We start from the raw sequence: 25067 nt of genomic DNA, 5'->3' as shown, positions 1-25067 counted from the left end.
CTTGCATGCGGAATTTGGGAGACTAGATTCAAACTTCTGACATTTTGGTCAGACGATGACCGCTCTACCCCATGAGCCACAGCTGCCCACGACTAGGAATACAAACTATTACCATTCTCCACCCAATCTTCAGGCCGCAAGCATATACAGGAGTAGGCCACAAGTCGTCTGATTTGTTAGATTTGTCTGCTGAGGTTAATCATTGGGATCAGGCACCTACATTTTGATTAACAGGTAATGCAAGGGAAATGTGCAATGGGTTTCCCAGGGAGGCTAAGAACAACTTTACATTGCTCAAGGCAGCCATGAAAAGATGTTTTAGCCATGTGACAATGGGAAATAGAGCAGGGCTAGCTTTATTGGCTGATGCCAGCAGCTGAACAAGACAGCTAAGGAGTTTGGGAATGCTTTGAGGAGGCTGGCCAGTAGCGCATATATCACTGCGGATGACTTTACCCTTAATATGTTGGCAAGATAGACCTGGTTCGGCACTAGCTGTTATATGGCCTGGTTGAGAGGGCATGCTGGAGCCTGCTGAATCACTGTTTCAAAATTGCAATATCATGGTTACCACGATCATTACAACGTGGAACAGGGCATCATGCCGATCGAGGTCACAAATGTATTGAATGATGCTCTCACCTTGAAGGGGGATGTGAAAGTAGGTATGGTGTGTATGGATATTGATGTGGGGTGTAAGGAAGAGTATCTTGGTTTGACAGAGATGGAGGGTGTGTCACATTTACCCTGCAAAGCTGCTACACTGTTAACAAATCTAAGGTTACACCAGAATGATTTTTAGGCCCTTGAATTTATACCCAACCGTGATTTGCTTTACCCAAATTTATCAGTATTCATACACTCGACAGTCAACTCTCCCTTACTGCCAACACGCCTCTGTAGATTCATGCTGCACAACTTCAGGAGAATATGTCCCTTTCTCACTCAGAAGGCGGCGCAAGTTCTGGTCCAGGCTCTGGTCATCTCACGCCTAGACTATTGTAACTCCCTCAATTCTCTCAACTCGCTAATACTTCCTGAGGAGACTCAAGAAGTTTGGCATGGCTGCAAAAACTTTAACAAACTTTTACAGGTGCACCATTGAGAGCATCCTCTCAGGCCTTACTGCCTGGTATGGTAGCTGCTCCGCTGCTGATCGCAAGGCCCTACAGAGGGTGGTAAAGACAGTGGAGCGCATCATTGGCTGCACTGAAGATCATCAAGAAACCAGAGCCACCCAGGCTGTGGACTTCTCACACTGCTGCCGTCTGGCATATGTTGCCGTCTGTTATATGTTACGATGTTATGTTATAAGTTATGTTACATAGTATGTTATTTTTCTACCCTCTGAACATTCACCATGTACATTCTGCTCCCCCACTCATACAAATACACTTACTTCACATATATTCATTTTATTTAATATTCCCCAGTTCTTCACCGTGTAAACTGCTGCTTCATTTGGACTTTGATCTGGCTATGTTAGATGTTATACATATATTCATATTATTTAATTGAATATTCCCCACTCCTTCACCCTGTAAAATGCTGCTTCACTTGACTATGTTATATGTTACGATGTTATGTTAAGTTATGTTACATAGTATGTTATTTTTCTAAACTCTGAACAGTCACCATGTACATTCTGCTCCCCCACTCATACAAATACACTTACTTTACATATATTCATTTATTTAATATTCCCCACTTCTTCACCCTGTAAACTGCTGCTTCATTTGACTTTGATTTGACTATGTTATATGTTATATATGTTTAAACGTAATCAGCAAAATCTTAAAATAAAATGGAATGGATCGTTAGATCACTCTTTCAAATGTTATTTGTATAGCCCATATTAAAAAATTACAATTGGACTCATAGGGCTTGACAAGGTTAGGGTTAACCGAAATCATCTGTTCTTAACCCTCAACAAGAGTAAGGAAAAACATCCCCAAAAAAACTATTAACAGGGGAGAAGATAAAAACATGATTTTACCAGCTTTGTTGTGTATTGCTTAAAGTTAAATTGTGGTCAAACAAGATGCCAAGGTTCTTTGCAGCAGGGTTGATCCAATAACAGACCAGCAGATGGCAGTATATGTTTTGTATTGTGTTCAGGTCCAATTTACAGTTTTTCTCAGTTGTTAACACACAAAAAGCAAATTCGGCACAATTTGCACAACCTTCACTTCATGTACCAATCGCTTGACCCAATTTGGCACTATTTCACACTCCCTTATCTGCATTAGACTCTGACTACACTCTGATGTCAATTACAAATCACCTTGTTGTCAAAACCCTACATACAATGTTCAGTTGTTGCACACACTTCTCAAGTAAATTCTCAAAGCATCAACCTACAACATACAAATACTCAACTCTCTAAACATTCAGGTCTGTTGAGCAATTTCACTGCATTTACACAGCCGAACAGGAGACTGAAATTGTAGATATGGTTTGTGAGAACAACTCTATCACACTCAAACAAATAAAAACTAGGATCCTGGCTGACCATGATACATTTAGAAACGTCCAGACCGTCAGCGTCTCTACATTGGACCACATTCTTCATAGGAATGCCATGTGGATGAAACAAGTGTTCAGGGTCCCTTTAGAATGGAACACATGCATGAAGGAGTTACGGCAAGAGTTTGTGCTTGTAAGTACCATACATTCAGCACTGACACATGCATGTATTGTACCTGTAATCCAATATTGTTCCTTTTCTACAGTGTCTCACTGTAGCCCACTGTGTTGACCTCTCTGTGTCCATACTGTAACTTGCATTCTCATGCTGTCTGTGTCATCGGATCCAGGAGCATGACACAGCTCATGACTTGTACCAGTACATCTCTATTGATGAGGTGGGATTCAACCTGGTGAAGAGGAGGCGACGGGGCAGAAACATCATTGGCCAGCGGGCCATTGTTGAGGTCCCAGGCCAGCGTGGTGGGTACATCACAATGTGTGCTGCAATGAATCACCATGGGATCTTGCATCGTCATGCCCACCTAGGGGCTATAACGCTGCCCGTCTCCTCGTCTTCCTGGTTGGCCTGCATGACCTGCTGGTACCACCTGGCCAGATAGATGAACCACAGCGGATCATTCACGTTATCATCTGGGACAATGTGAGCTTTCAAGTGGGTGAGTGGTTCCAGGACCACCCACATTTTCCCGTTCTATACCTTCCACCTTATTCTCCTTTCCTGAATCCCACTGAGGAATTATTTTCAGCTTGGAGGTGGAAGGTGTATGAACGGAACCCACAGGACTGGGTCCCACTGCTTCAGGCCATGGCGGAGGCTTGTGGCGACATGAGTATCGAGGCCTGTCAGGGCTTCATGCGCCACTCGAGTAGTTTCTTCCAACGCTGCTTGGATAGGGAGAACATTGCCTGTGATTTGGTTTGGATGAAGCCCTTTGGCCAGACAGGAACTGGGGGCATGATGCCTAATTCATTTTTGTGAAGAGGGAGGGGAGGGAAGGGGGGGGGGGGGCAGGCTGGTTTACAGTACTGTTCTCTGTGTGTACCGAAATAAACCTTTTTTTGCTGCATATTTGTGTGCTGTTTTATGTTTGACTATGAAAAAAGTAGGTCTACACAGACATTTTACAAAAGGAGAAATGGATCATTCTCCAGTCATTGTCATTCATATGGTGTGTTCCATTTCGATGATTTTGTTGTCAATTATGCACTTCAGTGTGCTGTAAATGCTTGGTAGTGTGCAAGCAAATGCTTAGTTGTGTGTACTCAATGAATGGTATGTGTATGTCATTTGAAAATATGGCTGTGTCTACCAAATGAAAACACGAGTTCCATTTTGTGAACAGGTAAGACATTTGATAGCAAAGAGTCATCTTGCAAAGGGAGTGTCAGGTTTAGCATTTTGTGTGTGAGGTTTTGAGTTGTCTGTGTGCAGTTTTGAGAAAGCCGTTATTGTTTTGAAAAACGTGTGTTAACAATTGTGAAAAACTGTAAATGATCTCAGTTTAGACTGGGTTCAACTGCAGAGAGTTTCTGGACATCCAGCTCTCAATCTCAGAAAGACAGTTGTTTAAAGAACCATGAACACCAGGGTCTTTGGGTCTAACAGGCAGGTACAACTGCATGTCATCAGCATGAAAATAAAATGAAACACCATGCTTGTTTATGATGTGACAGAAGCATATAATGAGGAAAAATTAAATTGGACCCAGGCCGACTACTGGGGAACACCGTATGCTGTGCTCATTAAAGATGTGAGTGTACAACAACTGGGTGGGACAATATTTATCACCGGAGATTCAGTCGTATTATATGCATTTGTGGTCAGATGGACAACCATTCCTATAGGTCTGCTTCGAATGACCATGTATTAAGAAAAGCTGTAGTTTGAGCATAGTAGCTGATCATGACACAATACAATATTGAAATTGCAAACAATACCTCCAAATCCATACCAGTCTTATCTGTACAGGACCCTGGAACAAAACTGGAACTATGAAATGTTAGGATCATTATATAGATTGACTTACCTCTATGTTTTACAAAAGACTGTCTGATAGCCCTGCAAATGAGCCATAAGGCCAGGGAAAGCCCCTACCCTATTACAAAATGGACAATGGATGAAAATGGAAAGTGTCCAACCAGATTAACTATGTGTATACTTCATCTTGGAATGTTGCTTTTATGATCCTTTTTCTTGCTTTGCAATTTCAATTTACATGTAATCGTGTTGCACAAATTAAAATGTTATTTTATCTGTCAGAATGAATGGTTCCAAACAGGCATGTTTAGGATGGCTACTTCGTTGGTGTATTTAAACCAACACACATTTCAGAATTTGAAGGTAATTAGTGTAAGCTTCACCAATTAACTTCAAGGTTTAAAGATGTTGCTTGTGATATTTGAATGATAGCCTGTACAACCACACTGCCGTGTGTAGTAGATGAAAAATTCTTTATTAATGTAAGGACTCATTTTCTTCTTGATGACATCATTTGATCAAACAATTTAAGAACAAACATTTTAAAAAAATGTACCTCAAAAAAGTACCTCAAAGAAAACATATTGTAATCCTACACAATTGAAAAGTATTGGAAGTTCCATCAAGGCAAATCTCGGTAAATGGACATCAAAGAAGAAATTGTGTTGAAAACAACTCAATGTCGTGCAGTCGGTTTATTACATTAACAGGTTCTCAATTCAGGTCCTGTAACACACTGAGCCACTGCAATTAATCCAGTCTTTTAACAAAAGATTCCCTCTACAGATAAAAACAGTCATCTCTTCTTACTGTTCGAGTAAATGTCACCAGAACCTGAGAGCAGAGACCAATCCCTTGCTGTCACTGCCTTACACAATAAAGGTACCACAGACCAGTCACCTGCTGCTGCCTCCTGTGAGAGGAACAGCAGGACTGCTGACTGAGAGCAGCTCATCCTGATCCTCCCCTATCCGGATTGCAGGTGTCCTCTCAGCTCCTCCTCTTCATCATCACGATCAAGAGTGATTCAGAAAGAGGTCCCCTGGGAGGTTTTGATGTGATCCTTGAAGTCAGTTGGGACATTCAACATAGAGCAGACCTAGATGATAGCAGACAGAAGTTAGCTGTCTGCTTTAACTGCTCTACTAATAAAGGAACATTACATGATAGACAGGCAGGAGAGTCATACTGAGACTGATATAAGACAGGCTTCAAAGCAGGAGCAGCGGCGTCGGCCATTTGCCTCTGTGTACCAGACTGTATAAAAATATTTATGACATGTCTTTGCTTCCTTCCACTACCCAGAAAAAAATGAAAAATATGATTATAATCTATATTCTATTTTTATTATATGAATATCATAAATAAAAGGAAATATACTGATTATTTGACATTGCATCTATTAAACAGCATTACACAAACGTGTTACCACAGTATTTGTTTACAGGAATCAGACTGATTACTTCACACATAAGCGGGACCCTAACCTCCACCCCGGGACATATTTGGAAAGTCTGAAATTTATTTTTTTGTGAGTAATCTCCATAATTTCCTTTATGTTGTTTTTGTCCATCAAGTTTAAGAAGCATCTTAATAAGCAAAGGTAAGAGATCAGATCATAGGTTCGACATTAATGAAGAACCCATTCCAACGGAATCTGACAAACCTATAAAAAGCATTGGAAGATGCAATGGTGCAAGCCTCACAGACTGCAAGCAGGTCCAGCAACTGAAGCTGGATATGAGCAGTGGCCTTAAGAACATCATCCAGTCCATGCTTCTGGCAAACTAAAGCTCTGGTGTTTACAGTTTTGCCTGTTACCCCGACTGAAGGGGCCACTTACAGTATTCGATGCTCCATTCAAAAGAGTTGACAACATGGAGACAATTATCAACTCCTCTTATACAGCATATATGGCTTATTTGCTACTGTATATCACTATTGATATAACTATGCACTTTTATATTGACATGTCTAGGTTATTATGCTATACAAATCTCTCTTTCTAAACAGATCGTGGGCAGCTAAGTGTGTTTAGTGCAGAGGTTACTAAATATGGTGGGACAGGTATTTAATCTGTGCTAAGGGTAACTAAAAGTTCAGCTTACTTTTTCAGCAGATCAATACGTTTGTACTATATGTCTAAATAAAGTGTTTTGTTGAATTTATTTCTGACCAGATAGAGACCAATATCTGTAATAATGAGATCGGAGAGGTATCAAGAGGAACACTCTGGGAGGCTTTTAAAGCCTATATCCATGGGCAGGTTATTTCTTATACTAAATCTAGCCGCCTGTCTCGTCAAACTTTTGTCTGGCATACGCCGTTGAGCTGTTTTTATAGGTAACTAAGCAGTTTGAATCCATTCCCGACATTATGACTATTTTAAAAGAATATGTTACAGATTCTTGTCTTAATCTGTACAGCTGCACAAAGCCTTTCATACAAACTTTTGCCACTCAAATTAACATTGAGCTAAATATCTGAGTATGGCGGTGACGGAGACATGGCCGGCTTGTTCAAAGACATGTTTTGACACATTTAAGCTAAAGGTGTTCCCATCTCCCCATCTCTTTGGAAGTCAGAATCAATTCCCAAAAATTTACATTCTTCATATTATAAAAGAGAGACCGTGAACAATACACGCCCAGTAGTAGAGGCAGAAATCAGGAGCTCCCATTGACTCATCCAGCAATACGATTTCATAATTCTTGGTTTCTTCGTGTTCCAAATTATATTTGAGATTATTTTGTCAATTGATGTTAAGAAGATCTATATATTTTGGAATAGGAATAGAAATTTGGAAAGAATGTAATTTTTTTGGAATTGATTCTGACTGCCAAAGAGATGGGGAGCTGGGAACACCATTAGTCAAATGCACTCAAAACATGGCTTAAAGTTTGCTTTGAGCAAGCCGGCTATGTCTCAGACACCACCATACTCAGATATTTAGTTCATTGTTAATTTGCAAATGTGTTTATGAAAGGCTTTGAGCAGCTGTAATGCTTGGGAAGATTTATGATTTCGTCAGATTTAACTCATAATACAAGAAACTATACCATATTCTTTCAAAAAAGTCATAATGTCGGGATTGGATAAATGGCATAGTTACTTATAAAAACAGCTCATCGGCGTATGACAAACAAACCTTTGAGATGAGACAGTTGGCTGGATTTAGTATAAGAAATAACCTGCCGATGGATATAGGCTTTAACACAAATATTTGAGCAAACCAGCACATTGTTACTTAAAAATTTACCTCTGTATTAAACAAACCATTGATCAGTAACATAGTTAAGATGGAAAAACAATGGTAATTTACAGTAACTGAGCCATGGAGTGGCTACAACAGCTAATGTACAAGTGACATTGGACATCTGCTGCAAATAAATTAATTCCAGTATGATTACCTCCATACAAAGATATCTTTCATCAATAACAGTTGAGTACCTGTCTGAACTTGGCCCGAAGCTTCTCCAATTCCTCCTGTAGTGTTGCAGACTGTGGATCATTGTGAGAAGAGTTTTGGATTAAACCCAAGAGAGTCTCCAGAGTTTTTATACGCTTTCTGAAGGCACACAGACACAAACACAAACTCTGATTTGAATCTTGCGACGTTTAGAGAAACAGTTCATCAAGGAATTAATCTCTGAACAGTCCCTGTGCCACTGTTACTGTACATGTGTAACAAGTTTATCAACCGAATGAACATTTGAAAAAATGTGTTTATAATTGTAAGGCATTAAATCAGTGTTTCCTCTAGGTTGTGTTTTAGCAGTAGTTTTTTTCAATGTTTTTGTCTAATAAACTCCGAAGAGAATGAAACAAACAATATTTAAAATGAGCGCAGCTGGCCCGGTACTACAGCTTAGTACAGGCTTACCGGGTATAAAATTGTGTGTATGCCGTGACATCGAAGCAACGGCAACAACAATAAATCAAATTAAATTAAACGAGATTGCATTTCTTTGTTTGATTTGGGTTTCAATTGCCCCACTTTGTGGCATGAAAAAGAAAAGTTAGTGGTTTAATGGAAGTTTCAAGCAGCAGCAGTTTCTGGAACAGGCTCCACTCCTGAAAATATCACCATCATTTCCGTTTCAAAAATGTGTAACACAAAAACATCCAGTGCAATTTGTGTGAAGCATGAATAGAGATTAAAGTTATTAGCTGTCTTTTAAGTTATTAGCAACTAACATTACAGAAACTAGAACCGTGCTAACAAACAGCACACATGCACACATTTTCCTCCTCCACTCTGACTGGCTCTCACTTTAACTGTTAAACACTCATCAGTTATCAGGACCTGATCAGTAGTATGAAGTTTTTTGGAGCGACGCCTGCGAGCTAATTCATGCAGCCAACTGGAGCTGCGCTGCTCCAATCATGTGACATAGATCATGTGACATATCTCACCTCTCGACCATCTATAATAGACATCCATCTTAACAGGTGGCCTATTTAACACAGTTTACAGCACGGTACGCAAGTATCAATGTTTTGAATCGGATGCGAGCAGCCACTGATAACCAGTGAATGGACCTGAGGAGCTGAGTAGTCTGAGTGAATTTAGGTTGGTTAAAGACGAGTCGAGGTGCTGCATTCTGGATGAGTTGCAGAGGTCGGATGGCACTAGCAGGTAGACCTGCCAGGAGGGAGCTGCAATAGTCCAGGCGTGAGATGACCAGAGACTGGACCAGAACCTGCGCCATCTTCTGCATGAGAAGGGGACATATTCTATGATGTTGTGCAGCATGTATCTACAGAAACATGTTGTTGCAGTAATGTTGGCAGTAAGGGAAAGTTGACTGTTGAGTGTCACACCCAAGTTCCTAGCAGTCTGGGTGGGGGCTAACACAGGGTCGTCAAAAGTAATAGTAAGGACGTGGGTGGGAGAGCCTTTCCCTGTAAGGAAAAGTATTTCAGTCTAAGTTAATAAGCTTAGCATTTTTACAAGAAGCAGTCAACAAAGATCAACATTTGTCAATGGCTGAATTCAAAAGTAATGCTAAATTTTATTTAATACGCTAAGAATGTACATTACTGGATGCAAAGTGCAAGCCCTGCAGTAGTGACTATACAACAGTAGCATAACTGATGCAAAAATGAGAGTAAAGTACCACAAAATATACTGTTAGGCACCCACTGTACCCTCTACAGCTTTATAATGGACAGGGTTTAATACTTAGAGATGTCACGAGAACCGATACTTACGATACTATAATAACAAAACACAGACGATGCCCAGTTTTTTTAAGCACCATAAGCACTGTGAGCGCTGATGCCAGCTGTTAGCATCGCTGCTGCGCCTCTTCTGGAGCTGCGACGCTGATCTCTGAGCAGCTGAGACCAGAGAAACTCTGTGTTTTCACTGTTTCCAATGAAAAGAAGCTGCCTGTCAGTCACTGAGCGGCTGCTTCATGTGAACGAGCTCTGATCTCACTGTGTGGGTCTCTGAGCATGTGAGAGGGGCGAGGGGCGGAGCCCCGGGGCCTGTTGTGTGTCCGCTATCTGTGAGCGCGCGCACACACACACACATTCCTCAGCTCCTGGTATTTCATGATGGCCTGATACGATGATGATTTAAAAAATGAACATGAACCTCACTTTCATTCACGTTCAACATATGAATGGCTGCACTGTTATAGCCACTGTTTTGTTTTGCACAGTACCTTTGGAAAAGATGCCTTGAAGTCTGGAATGTGACTAGGGACATTAGTTGTTGCACTTTGACCATTAATTGCACTTTATTATGTTGTGCTATGCTCTATTATTTGTATGTCTTTGTATGTATGTTTTCAATTTTTCAAATATTTTAACAAAGAAGTTCATGTTTCAAGTTCAAGTACATGGTATCTTAGAAAATCATTTTTTTTTTACCGTGGTATCCAACACATGGATGTTGTATTTATAACTCTTTCAAATTAGTAAAATTAAATTTCAATGAAAAGCTACATGCAACACATTGGTCTGCTCAGCCCCTCCATACCCCACTGCATCTTTCTGCCAGATGCGAGGTGACAAATTCTGAACCGTCCATTTGCTAGTGCAATCATCCTGTGCCACTGCACTTTACTTATAACATTTCATACAAACCACCTTATGGGAAAAGGTGTACATTCTCAGCATTTTTTAAAGTTTCATTTTTTATTCTACTGCATATCATTTTTTTTATTTCTTTATTCTCTTGTGCTCCTCATTCTGATGTGACTGCTACTGTAACAACTGACTTACCCACGGTGGCATGGATCATGAAAGTTGTATCTTATCTTAAATCAGCGCCACTGCAGTGAGGCGCATTACTCCGCAGGTTAACAAGTGACTCTGCTCCTCTGATTTTTTCTAATCACTCACACGTACAACTGATCTTTATAAAAACCTGCTAAATTTATATTTATGTTTCTGGATAAACGGGGTGTCACTTCTTTTGCAACAGTGAAGTTAATACACTGAATTACATTGTAATCTGTGGGAGGAATTTCTGTCTGCAGGAGTGTGTATGTATCTCTGCTCGTATCTGCCCCTCTTCACCCACAGACTGATAAACACATGTATTTAGTTATTAATTGTTGATGGCGGATCATGACTCTTGATCGTTCCGGTCACTTTAATCCTGATGTCCTGACTGTGTGTGTCAAGGTATGTCTATGAACGTAGCTGAAAACATTTTAATGTTCAGTAACTGCATTGAAGAAGAGTCGTCCTCCTCTCTGCAGTAGCCCAAAAATGAAGTGTGCTGTTGCTCTTCTGCAGCTCTGTTCTGTGTGTCAACCTAACTTGATTTGGGTGTTACTCTATTCCAGCCACATGATTGTTTGGCGCTGCGCTATTTTCATTCTCATTGGCTGTTTGTGTTGACGTGACATTGACGAGATGAGTTCTATCGACGTATATCGACCTAAGACTATCGTCTTAAATCTATATGGAGGAAAAGTTATGTTGGGATAATTATGGATATTGTTATATCGACCAGCCCTAGTTGCTGCCCTTGTCACTACTACTTCCTATTGTTTTACTTATTGAAGTATGTAGAATATGAGACCAATCATTATACTGCTCCAGAGTGTTGACGTAAAAAGTGATGGTAGTTGTCTGCTTTGTTTGTAGAGACTGTACCTTGATTTGATTTCCGTTTTATTTTGGAGAAGGCACTTCCATGTGATGGCAAACCCATAATAGAAGGACATCTGTAGGGGGTTAGAGGGCCAGAGGCAGTAAGCAACTTGAAAGTAACACTACCCTTCCTAATCATAAAAGAAAGACTGACCATGTATATTCTCAATATTTCTGACATAGGAAGGTTGTAAAGACTAGTTCTTGTCGAATGAAGACAACATAATTACTGTCATATACTTATACATATATATACATATATAATTATGCTTGTGCCAAATGAATAAGCTCTCTGAAAAACTGACATTAAGCTTCACATCATAGAAAAAAAATCACTCACCTCAATTGACAACTTGGCGCCATGAGAGGCCCCATGTCTGTGGCCCTCCTGCAATCCTCTGCATTTTCCTCTTTCAAATCCCTCCTTGTAGCCCACCCCTCGGAACCTGAAAAACAGTCACACTGCACTCTCTCAGTGGCAGTAGCTTAAGACAATCTGTAAATTTCAGATCTTAATTTAGATGCTGCTTAGCTTACTTGTACTTGATTCAAAACTATTTCACCGTTGTTAACGTGAGACATGGGACAGGTTTCTTTGTAAGTGACCTATTAGTGCATTTGCATCTGCAGCATTAAGCTCAGTTTACACTAAAACAGCTGCTGTGTTAAAGCTTAGGGTGAGAAAAGTCAGAACCATTATAATGTTTTTGTCAGGATTCCTAAAAAATTTGCAAAAAACTAACTTGCAGTTTTGCTTCGTATTTAAACTATTTAACCATGCGAGTTCCACAATAACAGTCAGGGACCAGAGCTTGGACCTGGAAACAGATATCACATGTCATGACTTAACAACTGAATATCCTCAGATTCAGCCAATGGTGTGCCTGCTGCAGTCCCACTCTTTACTGTGAGCCTGAAACAATAGCTGTTGTGAGTACTTACATTTTCAAACTCTTTCATTTCTAGTTGTCAATATTTACTGTTCTTCTCCTTCTGTGTTGTGGATAAAAGGAAAAAACTGAAATTTAACAATTAATTTCATAAGAAATGATACACCAATAATATTATGTTAATAATCAGTACTGTGAAAACAAATGTTTTTTTTTCCCAATAATAACAGTAAATAAAAATAAATGAATAAATAACCTCAAACTTTGGCAAAGGGTGATCAGGCCATGAAGATTTTGTTTTCTCCCCTCTCTTCCCTGTTCTTCTCTTTTTTCTTCCACTCTAAACAGTCCATAGTTTCCCAGCTTTAAGTTGAATCTCTTTATTTAGAAAATGCATGCAGGAAGATAAAGATTATCTTTGATACATGAACAACAGATAAATAAAGTAAACTATATGAAAAAAATATGCATCTGGTAGAGCTGCCGCCTGGTTGGTTATTTATACCCAACCAGTACTCCATCTTGTCCTACTACAGTCAAAATGTATATTGCCTTGGATATCAATGTTCTAACCCAGTGGTAAACAACCTTTTTTAGCCAAGATTACTTTTTAATTCCAAATGTAAGCCGAGATCTATCAGTTCCAAAAAAACACTTAATAGGATCATATTTATTAGGGCCCGAGCACCTACGGTGGGAGGCCCTATTGAAATTGTAAGGATTTTTCCTATTATTATTATCATTATTTCACTTTGTCAACAAAAATTTGACATCTTAACGTAAACGTTTCAGACTCGCCTTGGTAAGATAACCTGTTAGCTAGCTTGCTATACAAAACGTATATACCTGTGCGTAGGATTCTAGAATCCATTACAAAAATATGGTTTAAACTTTTTTTAACGAGTTTAAAAGCATAATGTTTTACTATTGCCTGACAAATGTCTTTTTTAATCACAATTATGCAGTCCGAAGAAGACTGTAGTTTAGTTTTTCTGATGTTTTTCTTTCTGATACTTTCCCTGTTCTTTATGTTAACAGGAAAAAGGGAAACTTGAATTTAAATAATTTTTTTTTATTAGCACTTTGCCTGTCCTTGGTTATAATTGGACAAAAACGTGATTTTTCTTTTTGCTTTTGTGTCAACAGTACCCTTATATGCAACAAAGCTTATTCAAATAATTTTTTTTTTAATGAAGTATCGATCTTTATTTTGCCTCGAACAACCTCAAATTAAATCTGAAAGCTGTAAATAAGAGCAATTGAGGATTTGTGACATTCAGAATACGATGAGTCGATTAATCGTCTATCAGAGTAGTCGTTAGTTGCAGCCCTAATGATAAGTCATCTGTGCCCCCCAAAGTTAGGGTTAGGTGTTCGACAGGGCTCTGTGCTGGGCCTAATTTTTTTCTCATATGCTTCCACTAGAAAACATTATCAGGACACACACTCAGTCAATTTTCACTGCTATGCGGATGACACCAAGTTATACTTGTCAATAAAACCAGAACAATGTTATCCATTAACTTAATCCAAGCATGTCTCAAGGACCTGGATGACCTGCAAGTTTCTTTTATTAAACTCTGAAAAAACAGAGGTTCTAGAGGCCCTAAACACCTTAGAGATACATTATCTAATAACATAGCCAGACGACAGAGCCCTTGCTTCCAATGAAACAGTCAGGAACTTGGGATTGATCTTCGATTCTGATTTGTCCTTTAATTCTCACATAAAAAACGAATTTCTAGGACCGCCTTCTTTCACTTGCATAACATCAAAAAAATCGGACATGTCCTTTCTCAAAAAGATGCAGAAAAACTAGTCCACGCCTTTGTTACATCCAGACTTGATTATTATAAATGCCTTATCAGGCTCCAGAAGTAAGTCGTTAAAGACTCTGCAGCTTGTCTAAAATGCTGCAGCATGTGTCCTGACAAGAACCAAGAAAAGAGACCACACCTCTCCAGTATTAGCTACGCTACACTGGCTTCCGGTAAAATCTAGAATAGAATTTAATATCCTCCTCAACTTATGACTCCATGACTAATGAAAATTAAATTGGATATATCTGAAACTGATTTAGAGTAGATTATTAATGTCTGAGCTTGCAGATACTTGGATGACACATCACATGAGCAGTATAGAGGCATAAGATTAGATTCAACTTTATTGTCATTGCACAGTAAAAGTACTTATACAACGAAATGCAGTTTAGCGTCTTACCAGAAGTGCAAAAAAAGGAGTTAAAGTGCAGAGTATGGTGCGTATTTGAAATGTAAATAAATAAGATATGTACAGTAGCAAAAATATATGGAATAATACAGTATTAACAGGTATTGTATGATATAAGAACTATGAGCAGTAATAAAGGAAATAGTACAGTATTAACAGCTTTTGTATGATATAAGAACTATGAGCAGTAAGTATCTGAAGTAGTACAGTTTTAACAGGTATTGTATGATATAATAACTTTAATGTTTTGTTTTGTCTGTTTGTTTTTTGATGTCTGAAGATAAGCCCCTAATATCTTCAGTTGTATTCGATTTAGCTGCTACCTGGCTGCTATGCTGTTTACCCCCGAAGCTTCAGCAGTGTTTTGTGGAGTTAAAACACTTCACCCACCCCTCAATCGGCATTGGGATGAGTAGATAATGAGTGAATTATTTTTGGGTGAACCATTCCTTTAAGTACAGAGCCAACATTCATGTATGTTCATACAGTGCTTTTATATTGAGGTCAACACTAACCTGGCTATAACAACCAGGTACTCTAATAGCAACTATCTTCAATATGTCCTAGAAAAAGACTGTGTAGTTAAAGAATAAAGTAATGGAACAAATGTTTCCAATGCATGGGTTTTTAAATCTATCTCCTATGGTTATCATTCCATGTTGAAGTCTTTTATTTTGAAATTTTACTTTTACTTCCGTGTCACGTCTTTCTTTCTTGCCATTCTTTAACTCAACGACGATATATAATTGTTGGTTTCTCATTTTTTATTCTTATTCTGACAAGAAAGCCAAGCAGGGCTGTGTTTCTTTGCTATGAAAAATTATTGTCTGAAAGTTAACGAAGCCAAACCGCTCTCGCTGAACCAGCTGAGCTTTAACAAAACATGACCCTTGTTGACATACAGAAAAGCTTACCTTTCATCCGCGAGGAAAATACTGTCAAACAGCTCTTCGTGTCCGCGGCCGCCAGCCATCTCCACCTTCTCAATATCAGTCCCAAGGTTTGAAAATGTATCCGCAGCTCGTCGCTGAAAAATGTGTGTGACTGTTCACGTACACATTACATTCAGTCTGTTTCCGGAATCACCAGCGCATAGAAGCGTCATACAGCCCCCTGGTGGCCCGAAGGCTTACCGCTCTGAAACTTGAATCTTGAATTCTGTTAAATTTGTCACGAAAATTGAAAAATAGAATTAACAGCACAATTTTGAGATTGACTCTAATATTACAATTATAATTATATGGCTCCTTCAAAATCATAAAATATGTTCTCTTACTGTCAGACTTATGTATTATATACTTATATAATGTGTCACCTTTATTAACTGTCAAACAAACTCTAACCTGGTATTCTTTTTCTCTTTTTGAACAAAGTGAACTCCATAGACTTGCACAGTAGATCTATTACGACCTCACCACGGTCTTTGCCCTTGAATGATGCCCTCATCTCCATATCCTTAAGACCATATATCAACAAAGTCATGTGACTGACTTTAGGACTCTTGGCTCGCCATAGCACCCTGGTGAGCACGCCTCCTCCTCTTTGCTACACTTGCCTCATCTGAGACCTGCAGGTAAGTTGGAACTCAGTTTTTATCAATCTGTCATATTTGTGCCGGTGTCTTATGTCCCTGAAGATGTATGATTTCCCCCCTTTCTAATAGCAAGGCTACTGAAGCGTATTGCATTCACTTGAGATAAGAAAAAACTCAAAATCCTGCAAAATGTTCTAATTTTTTGGAGATGTGGTGTTCATGGAAGCAACAATGTCCTGTCTGTTTAGATTTTTGAGTTTGAGGTTGTTTTGGGCTTGAGACATTGGGTGATACTTGTGTCTTTAAGTAATATAGATGATATTTTTATTAGTTTGTCGACTTTATGCAGGCCCCTCAGGATTCTGCGGTTGCTCAAACAGAAAGACCATTCGATATCCATGATATTGTGGTTTACCTCCAGGATCAGTTGAACCAATATTGCATGCAGCACGGATATAAGATGATGCATCATGTCGCTGTTGCCATATTCTCTCTCGGTTCTGAAAATCGTTTGTTTCTCTTCCTCACCACGGTCCAGGCCCCAACTCGAATTGCTGCGGCCACTGGGGAAGTGGAAGCCCCTTGATTCACGTCAAACACAAAGCAGGCTCAAACACATACGTCACGTTTCCTTGGTACAGCTCCCTGGAGCGCCACTGTGGTTTTTCGGCTTGATGGGTGATAGTTTTGAATTTGAAAAGTAACTAACTAAAGCTGTCTCAGTTGATATTATTTGCCTCTGTGGGGTAGGGGGTGTACGGGAAATGTAACATTTTGACCACATTATGTTCATGTTAATTTCCCCTTTGATTGATCATGATTGAAACTCATACAAAGTAACCTTGATCATGCTGTATCCTGTATAACTGAATGAATCTTGGCCTGATTGCTTTAACTAAGGCATTGTTGCCTTGATCTCATCAGAAGACTTCTGAATTTGTAACAACCCTAAACAGAGTGGGAGGGATGAGCCAAATGTATAAAGACAAAGAACTGCTTCCCATCATTGTGCATATTACAATATTACAAACTGACCTTTGTTGTATGCACCATGCTCTGAGCATTAAAGTGTGACAATACTGTAAGAGAATTTGTCACTCGTTCCTCGTTGGTAGAGTGGGATTGTAGAAATTACCACGACAGGAGGTAAAAGAATAAGGTTGTACAAAATCAGCGGATCAGATTTGCTGAATAGAATCTTATCGAACAACCTAAAGAGGGGTGGAGAGACTCTGAACGTGTGCGAAATCCCAAAGGTTGTTATGGCCAATGGACAAGAGAGTAAGGCTCCAGGGAAAACTAACCTGCTCCTCAATCTCCATGATACTCACATCTCCATCAGCGTACAGTACATATTTTTGTACAGCTGTATGATCAGCTGTACATGCCTTTATTGCTTGGTCTAGATTTTATGTGTGCGAGCCAGATTGTCTTAATGCCGCACCTGAGGCAGTATGTTTTGCCAGGGGTAAAAGAGCAGAAGTTTTTACCCCAAACCCGGGGTGCATTGCATTGGTGAATCAATAGTCAATTTCTACATGGCGGTATTAGAAAATGCTAGCATCGAGAAGTCCGGCCTTCCTCTCTTATAGGCTCAACCTGAGGTGGTTAGACCACTGCTGCAGAAGTGGTCTACAGTTTAGACAGAGTCCTCTGGTGCAACTGGGGTCCTAAAGCGCAAGATCATAACCACAGATGAGCTGCCAGTGTGAAGGAGAGCCTACAGAGCATCACTGCATAAACAAGCGGTGACTGTGGTCTAGTGGCTTGGACTATGGGCAGAAAAGGTCTCTGGTTCGTCTCTGGTTCAACTCCACGGAGAAACAACAAAAAGACGAACCTGGATTGATCTGTCCAAAAATCCAAGATAATTCTCCCTACCCTGTCTAGTGCCCCTGAGCAAGGCACCTTACTCCCCCAACATTGGTTCCCCGGGCGCTGTACATGGCTGCTCACTGCTCTGTGTGTCCTGCACCAAGATGGGTTAATGCAGTGTTGGCTTTCAGGTTCACTGTGACACTAACAATGTTGGACTAGGGGCCGTCTTGGTGCAGACTATCAAGGGTTATAGCCTTTGTCTAAAGAACACTGCGGGTTGCTGAACTGAGGTATTCCACCTCAGAGAGCAGTCTGAGGTGGTATTCCACCTCAGACTGCAGTCGCCCGGGCAGTTGAGAAATGGTGGCACTACCTAGATGGGGAGACATTCGAAGAAATCACAGACCACAGCACTCTAACCTGGGCCCTTAAATGCAAGACATTGTCTTGCCTGACCAGATGGACTCAGCGGCTCCAGCTTTTACTCATTCAGAGTCAATTATAAAAAGGGCTGCTGTAATGTTGTCCCTGATGCTCTATCCCAGGCACCACAATTATCAGAAGGGAGCATTTGTGTTTCTGTTGCAAAATCGTACTGGTCTGTCTTACCCAGCTCCCTTCAGGGTATCGGAAGTGCCCAGCAGTCCAACAGACTTTGTAAAGAGCTTAGTCTTTCCATCAATCAGCCCACACCTGTGGTCGCATTCACTATGAATACCAACAAGGAGTGCTATACCGAGGGGATTTAATTACCAGATGGTTGTCCTTGCTGTACTTGTGCCAGAGTTACTGGCTTAATTTTATAACAGTCTTTTTGGAGGACATCTGGGGATGATGAAAACCCTCCTAAAAATCCTGGGGGTATCCTGGTGGCCAATGGTCAGTAAAGATGTGTGGAGCCATGTCCGAGCTTGTACTGTATACCAGCAGCATAAGCCCTCTTATGATTAACCAGCAGGGCAACTCCAGACCACAGAGGTCAAGGCTCTGGGAGGAAATGATAGGAGTGGACTTCATTGGACCGCTACCACTCAGCAAGTCCCGGAATTCAGTGCTGATGGTAGTTGTGGATTACTACACCAAATGGGGGGAGCTTTTCGCCCTGAAGGAAGGAAGACGCCAAAGGTCTTTCAGGTCCTGAAAAATTTAATTTTCAATCGCTGGGGTGTTCCAAGCTACCATGTGTCAGACCAGGGGCCCCCAATTCACAAGCCAGCAGATGTCTAGTGTTTGTCAGACATGGGGCATGAATGTTATAAATGGGGGGAAGTGACGTCTAAGGGGGGGATTGTTTGTGCGTGAGCGACCAGCGAAGTTTGGTGAATGGCGGACCTGAGGACCTACAAAGGATAATTTCCAATAAAGTGGATTAGTGCCTGGGCCTGATATACTATGTCATAGTTATGAGATACTGAGTGTTGACGGGGCGCCCACACCCACTGTGTCGCCCCACCCACAGTCAGTATCTCATAATTATGAGATACAAAGTATTGATAATGAGATGGTAAGTCATAATAATGAGATAATATCTCATTGTTATGAGATACTAAGTCATAATAATGAGATAGTAAGTCATAATTATGAGATTCTGTAACACACGCTCAGGATCAGAAAACATTTTCTCTGAGCATGATCCCGAGCAGTTTCCACTCTTGACCAGCAGATGACTCCTGTTTCACTTGTTTCACAAACATCAAAGAGCCAACATGTATTAGTGTGAAAAGGAAATGATAAATAAAGACTCTTCTCTGGACAGAGCTGCTGCCCTACGTGCTTTACCTGGTGGAACTGTTGATTTTGTGCCTCATGCCTCTGTGGGTGGTAATCTCCTCCAAACATCCAGCCAGTCACATCCTGCTGCGCACAGGCTGGGAACCAATCATTACTGCAATGGTCATCAGCAGGTACTTACCTCAGCTTTATACCCGACTCTTTCCCCAGCTTGGACATCTATTCACATTATTTATTAGGAATACGTAAAATAAATTCAATTGTGAGTCTGGAAAACATCATATCCCTCCAATAAATGTCATACACATATCCACATAGAGGGCTGCACTACACAAATGTGTATATTAAACTGACATTTAAACTGACTTCAGGGTCTATGCCAATGCTGAATTGATTAGAAAAGTAAAATTATTACTTTAAAAGAAAACAAAAGAATTCCAATGGCAGACTTTTAAAAACAATGATGATTTGGGTTTTATTAAAAAGATACAAAATATATTTATATATAAACCAGAGGTGGTCTGGACCAAGTCTGAAGAAAAGCCTCTTCTATATGGTGATGTTTGCTGATCTACACACATTTTCTTTTGTTAATAAGTTTAAAGCTCAGTCTTAATGGATATGTTGCCAGCTATTGGTGCTCTGGCTTTGATCATCATGATTACCAAGAGTTGTTATATCTAATTATTTAATTAAATTTCCGCAGTTTGGTATATTTATTAATTTGAAATAGACAAAATTTAAGTTTTACTCATTATTGTTATTTTAGTACTTTGCTATATTATTTTATCATGTGCAGATTATCCAAATTGTAGACATATCACCGTCTTCCTTTAATAATCCCTGCAGCTTTAATATGTATTGTGTGTGTGCAACCTTAAACTATAATTTTTGTTGTTATCTTCTTCTATCTCTAGATAACAAACCTTTGTTTTACAGAGATAACAGGATAAATAACTTATTAATCCGAGATAAGTCATAATAAAGCGTATCATTACAGGAACTGTTGCATTCACTGTAGAAATGTCAGATGAGCAAGAGCTTGATTATCACATCATATTTTTCTTCAATCAAGGCCTGACACAGGCCAAGATGGCTTTATGCCTTGCTTTTAGATATAACCTATATCTGAGTGTTCTTCATTTCAGAAGACACTTAACAACTTTATCAGCGGTGCATTAAATTGACTTTGATTCAGTTGTGAACTTCATCACTGAGCAGCTAAGGGGCCCTGGTTGTCTCCATGGATTCTGAATGCTCACTGAGAGATGTTGAAAGGCAGGATTGCGGGTCACTAGAAACCTTTTTATATGCAATACAATACATTTTGGACCCAGAAGGCATATAACGGAGAAGATATGGGAGACTCCAAAGAATGCAATACAGCGTCCCTGGGCCAAATTTCATCTGGCACATGGACTCTTATTATAAACTGACACCCTTTGGTATTGGACTTAATGGCCGCATTGATGGCTGCTCAAGCCAAATCATCTGGACAAGTAAGTAGTAACCCAGAAGTTATTGCAACTTAATTCATCTGTGCTGTTAGTGAACAGGGGGGTTAACCAACATGTTTCCATTTGTTTTAAAACTCCAGTTTTAGTAGGACTTACATATACATTGTGTTCTCCCCTTCGAGCACCTCCCTGTGCATAATAATGCATCCACAAACTTTTTTGTTTGTGGTTTCTGAAATTTCTATAGATTAATAATTAAAATAGTTGTAATAGCTCATGGGATAGTTTTGGTACAAGAGTATGAATATCAATCATTTAAGGATGAGCTAAGATGAAATAATAGGGGGTCCATTTAGTGAAACAGCTTTACATTGCATGCATATTGCGCAACGCCAAGCCACTCCCACTAATCACAAATTACAGTCCAAGCCATCGTGAAGCAGGACTAATTTGATTGATTGATTGGACAATGTACAGTGGAGTTACAACAACCAAATGTTCACGCTGATCAGTAGGTTGCACTTTGACCTTGAGTTAATATTGACATATGGAGCTGTTCAGGCCTGGACAATGCTGAGTGGATTTATGACAACTTCATCTCATTTGGCGAACGATCAACCTTCGCCACAACTCAATGTTTACACAGTAAATGTTACATTCTTACAATGAAGGTCTTATGACTTGTTTGAGCTCATTTAAGCTGTATATTGTAAAACAGCCAGTTTCAGTGCATCAAAGTATAAAAAATGTCACTTGCTGTCTCCGACAGCTGGGACTGTGACAATTAGTCAATATCAGTTAATCCAACAATATTGTGTTCATTTATTGATTAATCAAAAATATTTTATATCAATAATATTTGCATCAAAATCCAAAGTTTTTAGTTGAGGCCTGGATTTGTAACATTAGAGGGGACAGCAAGATAAATGGTGGTGTTTCTTCAGTGGGGTCTGAAGCAGCTGAACTGCTTTTATTTCTAGATACTGAAAATGATCCTTTAACTCTTATTTCTTCCGTTCATCCTTGTAGTTTTATTATATAAGATGAGAATTGAATGATATCACATGGCTTATCTAAAGCAGCCTGCTGTAAATAAAGGCTGACAGTCAAATTTTCTAATATCTCTCTCTTTCACTGTCTGTGGGTGTGTATTTTTGTGAGCCTGTGTAGGCTCAAAAACACTGGCAGTACTCCAGAGCAGCACAGCTGTGCAAATGGCAGCTGTACTGCACTGTTTGTTAGTGCTGAATGGTTTGTGCAGAAAAAAATAAAAGGGTTCACTGGAATTGACATTGCAATTATTTAAAAAGAGCAGGGAGAACTTTATTTGTCAATCAGTGATGATAAAGATTTATATCACTCTAGTCGATGCTTTAGGATCACTTGCCTGTGTCTACCGGTTTCTCCTTAATTGTTTATAATGAAATCAAATGACGGCAAAGAAAACACAGAGAGGAGGTGTATTATATTTCCGTGTTGTTGTAGAGGGCAGCACAGACCCACCAAGACTAAACACACAGATTGTTTCAGCAGCGATCTCAACTTGCCTGTGAGGCAAAAGTACTTGGAGCTGATAAAGGCAGGGCTTCAAGGATCAATGCTGGACCTTGTTTGGGGGGAAGAGCCTGAAGAGTCTGAGGAGCAAGCTTTAAGAAGCGCTTATGAAAGCTTCTCAGATGAGGAGGACATGGACATGCAGGTGATTAATGACATTTTAACATGGGACAGTAATCACAGACACTGTGATTAGTTGAATATTGTTTTAAACATTTATGAGAAATGCATTTTTCTGTGGATCTTACACATTGGACTAAATGCAAATTACCATGTCTTTCCTTATATCTTCCTATATAGGGTCTTGACAGTGGACAGCAGATTCCAGAGGAGGACGTTGTTGACCCTTAGCAATCCTAAATACTGCTGTTAGGGTTAGGGTTTAATATTTAAGTTTACTTTAAGTGTTTTTAATTGTCAGATCTGATAAAGCGGCATCAGTTGCACTGGGAGAAGGATCCCTCCCATGTGGCTCTCTCTGAGGTTTCTACATTTTTCCCCCCCTGTTAATAGTTTTTTTTTCCTGTAGTTTTTCCTTACTCTTGTTGAGGGTTATGGACAGAGGATGTCGCACTTATGTATTCATTGTATATTTTTGTAAATAATATCAATGTAGGGAAAGCCATTGAATACATCGATATTAAACATTTTTCAACAAAATTAAGCCATCATAATTTAGTATGTTTTCCAATGTATTGATGTTCTACTTGTATTCAATAAAATATGGTCACTGCATATCTTAGTTATTCCTAATTCAATGTTTAATTTTTATTGCCAAGAAAGTAGTTTTTAAAACAAGTGTACGAACAGTCTACATTATTATTCATTCTGTTAAACAAATCTTATTTTCTGCAACATTAAAAGCTTTTTTTTTTTTTGTTTGGAAGTCAGATTGTATGTAAACAAATTGTAAACCATTTAAACTTTTTTAACTCTTTTCTGTCCGCGGAACAGCACGGTAACAATAAAGTGTGAAAAAGCATTGGTAGACGTATATGTGTCTGTTTTTTATAACGATATTGATTTCAGGATTTAAACACATATGCTTTGGTTAAGCATATTTGGTTAAAAACAAACCGCTAATATGTTTTCCAAACCCTATTTTTAGAACCCTAATCTCAACCCGGAAGAAGGATACAAAGAACTACAAATCGGAATGATGGTCAAGTACGTGTGTGTGTGTTGTTCTCACCTTTTGTAGTTCTAATGTATTTTCACTATTATGTGAGATTGTGACATGGAACCTCGCATGCTTCTTTGTGGTATTTTGGTCTAAGAAAAAACAGTAAAATCACGTTTTTTCAAGGTTTTGGCCCTACTCAGTGGCGCCCCTCATAGTTTTTCATTGGGCTATGGTAGTGGAGTTCAAGACCTTTCCAAAACAGTTCATACCATGTCTGTTGCATATTTAGTTTCTATCCTGTAAGCCATCAAAACTGACTCAGATGCAAGGTTCAAAGGTCATCCCTTAGGAGCAGGAGCCATCCACAATTTTCCCACTGACATAATGTTACTCCCGAGGCCAAGACCTTTACGGTGATGTCTATCCTTTTGCTCTACGACAAAATTTACATTTCATCTTGCTCCAAACACAGGCCCTCTGGGGTGTACATTCTCCGACCCCATTGAGGTCCAAGCTGGATCAAATCTGTCAAATCGGTTTTAAGTGGTATTTAATGGCCAGATATGGTCATAATATGTATGTTTGCTTTATACACAATCATATGTTTCACTTTTGGACCAACGTTCATTAACAAACCAATTTCTCACACCCCCCAGTTTCAGACTGTGGGAGGCGCTTGTTAGCGCTGAGGAGAAGACGGCATGTCTCTAGATCGGACCATCTTCAGAGCTCAGAGCTCACTATGGGTCTCTCCGAGCGAGTGGGCGGTGTCGGAGCCCCGGTGCGCTGGCCACACACACACACACACACACACACACACACACACACACACACACACACACACACACACACACACACACGCGCCCGCTCCTGGTATTTCATGAGGGCCTGATACGATGATGATTTAAAAAATGAACGTGACGTTCACTCACGTTCATCGTTACGTACATGTTAATATTATGAAAACTGATTCGTTAAGTTCAGCGATCGCGAAACATATGCACAACACAGCCGCGTTCGGCTCCAGAGCCGCGGGTTGCCGACCCCTGTGCGGAACCAAATACGTATGATGTATTGGACGTTTTTGCGTCTCCTGTGGCAGCGGTGTCCATCCCTTTTAGCCGTCCTCTGGAAACACTTCCGTTGTGTT

At 39.8% G+C, this 25067-nt stretch overlaps 1 protein-coding gene across 3 annotated transcripts; it reads right to left on the bottom strand.

Moving 5' to 3' along the window:
- Positions 1-4926: 4926 nt before the first annotated feature.
- lto1 (LTO1 maturation factor of ABCE1) lies at positions 4927-15801 on the bottom strand. 3 transcript variants are annotated; one of them, XM_062391280.1, is made up of 6 exons: positions 15615-15751; positions 12524-12574; positions 11922-12027; positions 11585-11655; positions 7919-8036; positions 4927-5567 (listed from the first exon to the last, which is right to left on the bottom strand). In XM_062391280.1, coding segments are annotated over exons 2-6 (369 nt in total). In that variant the 5' UTR covers positions 12526-12574; positions 15615-15751; the 3' UTR covers positions 4927-5495. The 3 variants fall into 3 exon arrangements, 2 of the variants coding, with proteins under 2 accessions (XP_062247264.1, XP_062247252.1); XR_009921134.1 differs by lacking the exon at positions 12524-12574 and adding an exon at positions 9011-9183 and having other exon boundaries at positions 5536-5567; positions 15615-15801; XM_062391268.1 differs by lacking the exon at positions 12524-12574 and having other exon boundaries at positions 15615-15785.
- Positions 15802-25067: the final 9266 nt, after the last annotated feature.

The sequence above is a fragment of the Platichthys flesus genome, chromosome 1 (genome assembly GCF_949316205.1).
Source record: "Platichthys flesus chromosome 1, fPlaFle2.1, whole genome shotgun sequence".
Classification (NCBI taxonomy): Eukaryota; Metazoa; Chordata; class Actinopteri; order Pleuronectiformes; family Pleuronectidae; genus Platichthys; species Platichthys flesus.
This window is presented reverse-complemented; position numbering and strand designations above follow the sequence as displayed.